At 38.8% G+C, this 7,122-nt stretch overlaps 1 protein-coding gene across 1 annotated transcript; it reads right to left on the bottom strand.

The window, feature by feature from the left end:
- Positions 1-1,018: 1,018 nt before the first annotated feature.
- On the bottom strand, positions 1,019-6,795 carry LOC136531256 (protein LAZ1 homolog 1-like). Its single transcript, XM_066523931.1, has 8 exons — positions 6,491-6,795; positions 6,295-6,351; positions 5,256-5,364; positions 3,851-4,035; positions 3,676-3,764; positions 3,208-3,463; positions 1,951-2,190; positions 1,019-1,862 (listed from the first exon to the last, which is right to left on the bottom strand). The coding sequence occupies exons 1-8, from the start codon at positions 6,704-6,706 to the stop codon at positions 1,557-1,559; spliced, it is 1,458 nt and encodes a 485-aa protein (XP_066380028.1). The 5' UTR covers positions 6,707-6,795; the 3' UTR covers positions 1,019-1,556.
- Positions 6,796-7,122: the final 327 nt, after the last annotated feature.

Here is a 7,122-nt window from a genome sequence, read left to right on the forward strand (position 1 = left end):
GATTGTGCACGTGACATTTCATGGCTCAAGCACCAACAGACGGACAGGGGAGATGCTTCCATCCCCTCCATTTGTGGGAGAGAGAGAGGGTGTGATTTAGTGATTTAAAAATTAGGCCCTGTGTGGCAGGACTTCTCCACCGGCTTCAGGAGCCGTTTTGAGCTGTTTTTTACCAAACGGGGTAAAGTAAAATAGCTTCACTTGTGAAACCCCTAAAAATATGCTCTCAGTTATTTGGGGTGGGATGGAGCAAAAAAAAAAAGTGGCTTCTCCCAGCTCCTCCTCCAGGGCCCTAAAAACATACTCTCACAGGGAAACCATTTTGCCAAACGATTTACCAAAACCGCTTCAGCTCCACCGGTGGAACTGTTCGTAGAGCTGAAGCCAAAAAAAAATGACTTCACTAGTGAAATGAAGCCCTGCCAAACGGGGCCTTAGTTGTTGGTGATAAGTAATCTGTTAGAGCACTTTAAGGGTGCGTTTAACAACTAGAAACGTTTTGGATTCTTAGTAGGAATACTAGAATTGCTATCATATGCCACAAAGAGAAAAAAACGTTTGAGGAAGAATCACTTAAACCGATTCTCGTTTTCGTACTTAGTCTAAAAAAACATCCAAAAACCTAGTTTCTCCTGATTTTAGTTATAGAGAAATGTTTCTATAGAATCTAAATCTAAAACATTGCTACAAGAATCCAGATCGCTACTAAATACATCTTAAATCTCCTAAATGGCAGTTTTTTTTACTTAGTAATCTATTGAAGATGCTCTTAGATAACCGCAAGAAAGCCAGCAGCCTATGAGAGCTTCAAACGCGTACATACCATAGGCACAATTTTGCAAATATGTGCAATGATCTCAATATTTATTTAGATAGCTTAAGGCCTCTTAAATCTTAACGTCCGTTGGATTTTAAAAAAAGAAAAGAAAGCAGACACGCCGGTAAATGAGGCACTAAACTAACGATACCGTAAATATCGTCGTGCTCCCATGCACGAGAATGTAAGCATTAAACCAACTGGAGTATTTGATTTCTTTATTTCAATTTAAACCATGTTTAACACGTATTACAAATCTCTCAGTTTAATGCATGTTCCTTTCTACGAACGCTGGGAAGCAACGGGTTACATCCGTATTTGCCAGTCCTAAAAGGTAAGTTCTAAAAGTCTCAGTTTAATGCATGGTACTTTCTACTAACTCTGGGAATCAACGGGTTACATCCGTATTTGCCGGTCCTAAAAGCTAAGTTCTAAACAAGGACGCTAAAATCAAAAACTCATGTAGCTACTGCCTCCACAATGGGAAAGAGCCCAGGGTCAGCTATAAACAACAGGAAGCTACTGCCTCCACCTCGTGCCGACTACCAGTTGTCAGAATTGCCATCATTTTGTCCTCGCTATGTCCTCTGATGTATATGGCCTACTGTTCCTTTGATGAAAGAGTACGGCTCATAAGACAAACGAACAAGGCCTATATATAAACCACTGGAGTTAAAAGGTTAACCCCCTCTTTTGATCAAAAATCAAAATCAATTAACCCACCAGCACCGACTTGCTGCTAGAACCATCTGCGCAATCTGGACTCAAATGACCTCCGGGGCCTATTTGAGATCCTGTTGTACCTTGTCTTAGCCAATCCGCTATCACTGACACTACCGCCCACAACATGATCATGAGCTTCTGAAAATTCCTCTGACCATGGTTCTAGGGGAATAAGATGACTGTCATCCTTTGCCTTCCTCTTTTGCTTCTCAAGCTGCTTGACGTTTTCTGAGATTTGATGAATTGTCTTATTTATCTTTGTAAAACTCCGCTCCATAGGCTCCACGACATGGGAAACTGTATATTTGACGTCATCAACCATCTGAAAAGTTGCAACATAAACAAACGAGTCAATAGTTAGGATGGATTGAATATGTCAGGATGAAGCAACTTGAGTGTCAGAAGCATACGATTTCACCGCTGCCCAACACAACATCACGAACACTCTGAGAAAAACTCAACCGCCTGTCTTTAGTGGCAGGAGTTTGCAAGACTGTTAAGCTGTCAATCCCTCCTCCGATTTCTTCAGGATCTGGAGCTCCCAGTGATGCATAATCAGACATGACAGCCACATTGCGAACACTTCTTTCCCCACGGCTGTAAGGTTTAGCTGGAAAGACTTTTAAATGGACCACTGCAGCAACCCCCATCTGTCATTCAAGAGATTTGTTACAGGAATGAACTTAAACAGGCCAGGATACGAGCATCAATAGTAATCATCAACAGGATGAACACAATGGATGTACGCATGCCAAAAAAAAGTATTATCGTGACAAGATCTACTTGAGACACGAAATTCATGGGGAAAACAACCCAACAATATTGAGGCATGAAACTAGCAGGTTTTCGCAGCCATTCTCTTCACAATGTTTGCACAGAGCATAAAGGGAAGTTGTGTAAATTAATTTACAGCAAATATTCATTGATATGGAGAAACACCAAAATTTTAACAGTGACACAGTACAGCTAATATCAGGATAACAGACTAAATAGAATAACATAAGACAATTCAAGATAATACTTGGGCGTACCCAGTGCAGAGAGCTCCCGCTCTGTGCGGGGTCTAGGGAAGGGTGTCAGTGGCAAGCCTTACCCTCGCCAGTGCAATGCGAGGAGACCGCAACTCGAACCTGGGACCTTCCGGTCAAAGGCGGTAAGACTCTACCGCTTGCACCAGGCCCGCCCTTCAATTCAAGATAATACTTAGCACAAGTACATAGTATTTATCTTTCCAGGCAAGAAACAGGTACACGAGTATTAGCACTGATCTAGATTTTTCATATAATTAACTAATAAATAGATATAACTTCCTAAGGGTGTCTCTAATGGTCTAGCTTAGAGCTAGCTGAATCAAATTTTTAATCACTTAACAGTGCAAAAAGCAAGAGACTAGTGTAGACTCAAGAGATAGTCCCGCACATTTCACGATGCATCCCTCTCTCACAACACGATGTTCAGGGCTACTAGCTACGGTCTCTCTCTCCTCCATATTTATCAGCTTATATAGTTGGAGACGTGCTAAGGAAAAAAGAGCATGGAATGACCTAGCAAGTTAACATTAAAGTTTTTTTCTTTGTTGTTCTGGCATCATATGGAAAAGTGAACCAAACAAAATTGGGAATAAGCTAAACCATGACAGTGGACAAAAAAAGTCAGATAAAACAGACCTCAAGGCATATAATGTAATCCTGGATACGTGTTTGAAACCTTTGTGCCAAATGTCCATTAAAAAGTCCAGTTGAGAAAAGAAACGCAACAGCAACACCCTGCCACCAGGTCAAAAACACAATAGATTTGAAAGTAAGAAACTTGGACAGAGGCTTTATAGGTTCCAGCTTCTCCTTGGTAGCAGTATAAAACTGTATAAGACAATATAATGCCCATGTCTGGCTGAAATTTAGGACAACAGCCAAATATGGATACCTGCAAATGAATCGACAAAATTCATGAGGATGCAAAACTTGAAATCTTTCAGTCATTTGAGTACAAAATTTGAAAAGTTTAAGCAAGTATTGACTAGGTGTTAGACTGTTCTTGACAGAAGTATACTTATAATTCCAAAATAAAGTATTCAAAAGAACAATAGCCAAATAGCGCACAACTGCACAAGCAATGGAATTGATTCATACTCGTACCCGTATTTCCACCCAAACTTTCCTTCTCCATAGATTCCAAGAAGTTCAAAGAAAATTGCCAAGACAGCACAGATAGGTTTGAGGATCATCTAGAAAGTAGGAAACCACAATCAATCAGAACAAATTAAACAGGATTAAGCAAATTAGAGAAATGTGACCCCTCATGCATACATACATATTGCACAATACCAATCTTCACAGCATGGTAGAAGTCGGGACCAAGGTACCAATTTCTCATAAAGCAGCTCAATGGGAAAGGATGCTTCACAATGCCATAATCATAATCCATATCTAGCAGAGGTGAGCTCTCACTTATTTGGAGCCGACCCTCCATAAACCTAATGGTACTTTCCTCCCCACCTTAAATGACAAAAAAATTGGTCATATAAACATGATAAAGGAAAAAAGGAAGCTAAAATATAACTACATATGTTAGAAAACAATATTTGAGCCAACCATCATTCCAACTATGCAGGCCCATGCATGATCAAACTAAAACAGGGAATAGACTTAGGAGTTTCACCAAGTTCTCATACTTATTTATGATCAAATTTTTATTTCTGTAAATTTGAATAGTTGAAGAACGTAAAGGATATCATTCCACATGAATACTTTGATACAGTTATATTTCTTTTATGATCACATATATTTTGTAAGTCGTGGCATTAACCAAGTGATGGACAAGACACCACAATGTTTTATGTAGCAGATAATGCAAGGGTCAAGTTGAAGTGGTTTGGTAGCACATAGCGGGAAACAACACAGCAGGTGCAGAACAATCAGCTATTTTATTTTTATAAGAAAGAAAATAACATGAACCTGACCAGTCAATTTTTTGAAGTGAAATGGCTTATCTTGCATCAGGATAACTTAGTGGTGTGCCCTAAGTATTAAGAGCAAGTATTCAACATGAACAGGACCATAATATTTAAGGAATGGAGTAACCAAAGCAAAATCTGAAATTGCATCGTATTGAAGGGTGACTGCCAGTAAAAAAGAAACATCACATGCTATAGAAGTCATAGCAGCATGTAATGGGACTCTACATCATCACTAATGCCAGAGCTTGAAAAAGATTAAGGGGACCAAACTCAGATACATAAACCTATATTAGTTTGTTTTTTTTTTTTTTGTATTACTCAAGTGATGAAAACTAGTACTCCCTCCATTCCAAATTATAAGACGTTTTGGCTTTTCTGGATACAATAGCTTTTGCTATACACTTAGATATACAATATCTCTAGATACATAGGAAAGGCAAATGCATCTAGAAAAGCCAAAACGTCTTATAATTTGTAATGGAGGGAGTATTTCCTAAAGAACTTTCTATAGTAGGGACCCTTGATCTACATTAAGCGCTGCCTATGGACACACACCACAACTGTACAGCACGCCAGACCAGCTGCTGCTCCTGGTCGTTACCACAGATGAGAACACAAATAAGAACCTTCTGCTTAAGAGCGAAATTCCTCTTTATTCTGCTGCTGAGAATGGAAGTATTGGTGTGCCTTACTTCCAACTATTGGTTAACTGAAGATATTTCACTTGTGCAGAATTCCAACAGATATTCAAATACTCACCTAAGCATGCTATCAAATATCTCTCAAAACAATACATGGCAAATGCCTCGTAACAGTCACGCATCAGTTCACAGATGAATGCGACATTCGAATCCAGTAATGAAAAGAACTGCAAAAAACACAAGAAACATTATATATTTCCAACAGTAAATAAGAATGCTGCCAACACTGAAGAAACAAAATCAAGGTTGTTTCAGAATTTACTCCCTCTACTCAGAAATATATAAAGGGCGTACCCAGTGCAGAGAGCTCCCGCTCTGTGCAGGGTCTAGGGAAGGGTGTCAGTGGCAAGCCTTACCCTCGCCTGTGCAATGCGAGGAGACCGCGACTCGAACCCGGGACCTTCCGGTCACAGGCGGTAAGACTCAGAAATATATGATGTCTAAAAATTTCAGCAGACAAACTTCAACTTTGACCGCTGATATATAAAGAAAATATTTAGCTGCATGTTATGATATTATAAGTTTGCTATGAAAACAACTTTAAGTGTACAATATCTCAAGAGTCTGTAACTTTGTATATATGCATTACTCCAAAAGCTCAGTCGAAGTTGCTTATTAGTGACATATATGGTCCAATCGCCTATTCTTGAACAGATGAATACCATAAAATAAGTTCAAGTTGGTGAAAACTGAAAGCCAAAACAAGTTACAATAAGCGAATACAAGTATTATAAAGTGTATCAAAGACAGCATATTTTTAAAGAGTGGGTTGCAGTCGCTGAACATCTATGTAAAGGTTAATGTGATCTCATCTTATATCACTATATACAAAACTAAAGAGGGGTGGACCAAATAACATAATAGTATGACTATCAATAAACAACAAGGAGAACAGAGAACTTTGTAAAAAATTACATAAGTAAGACGAAGACAAATAACAAGAAGATTGTATTTTTGTACCATCCAAATATATTCAGCATTCAGATTCTCTCCAAGTATCATAATTATGATATGAAGATTAAACTAATTTAGGAAGTGATGGCAACTTATTGGCAGAAATGCTGGGATAGAAAGCAAAAGTAGCTGTATCTACTTACTGATTGAACAGCATATACTGGAACCATCAGAATCAGACCAATCATGAATTTTTGCTCCTGAAATATGCATAGTGATTAACTGAATCAGAAGTAAAATGGATAAGAACAGGGTGAATAGTCGAACATCTTGCACACATATAAAATCTTTATTAGGAGAATATTAATAAATCAAAACCAAGGTATGAAAGCAAAGTACCTCAGGTTGATGGTATGCACACAGATGCTCAAAGGTTAGAAACAACGACAGAACAAGAGCCACAGTTACAGATGTTCCTGCACTCAAAATTGGCCAGCTTGGTAATGGCTTTGATGCTGAAACGAAGCCAGGAGAGAACATGTTCCCTGATCGAGCCAGACAACTGCTCACATGGGCCAGCACCAAAATGAAACGGATCACATTTTTCAGTGCCATACTGTCAGTAAAGATAATGACGAAGTGTTGGGATTGTCGTCTTTAGCTACTCCTGGCTTTGTTCTTTTACAGGCTAGAGGATTCAGAAGGATTCAGAAGCTAAGGGGCAATCTTTTTTGGTATTCCTGTAGTCTTCCCAAACTGCTTTTAATGCTCTGCAACACTTCTCTGTAGAGCATGCCAGGTCCTTCCCTATATTAGAAAAGCAGATTTCTTTAAAAATTCCTAAAGTGTAACAACAAAGAATGCAGCATACTAGAATCTTTGGTAAGCAACTGCATATAAGATTGAACAATTCTTCCAGACGAGATAGTCTGTCCTATTATATTGTAGTCCTATAGGATTTGAAACCTACACGGCCAACAAATTGTTGGAAATGCTATATTTCTATGGCAACTCACTATGAGGTCAGCAAA

The sequence above is a fragment of the Miscanthus floridulus genome, chromosome 2 (genome assembly GCF_019320115.1).
Source record: "Miscanthus floridulus cultivar M001 chromosome 2, ASM1932011v1, whole genome shotgun sequence".
Taxonomy (NCBI): domain Eukaryota; kingdom Viridiplantae; phylum Streptophyta; class Magnoliopsida; order Poales; family Poaceae; genus Miscanthus; species Miscanthus floridulus.

Coding starts and splice junctions, on each gene's coding strand:
- LOC136531256 (XM_066523931.1), bottom strand. CDS start 6,706: ATGGCACTGAAAAATGTGATCCGTTTCATTTTGGTGCTGGCCCATGTG. Junction 5,365..6,294: donor CAGTATATGCTGTTCAATCA/GTAAGTAGATAC, acceptor TGTTTTTTGCAG/TTCTTTTCATTACTGGATTC. Junction 3,765..3,850: donor AGATTGGTATTGTGCAATAT/GTATGTATGCAT, acceptor CCTACTTTCTAG/ATGATCCTCAAACCTATCTG.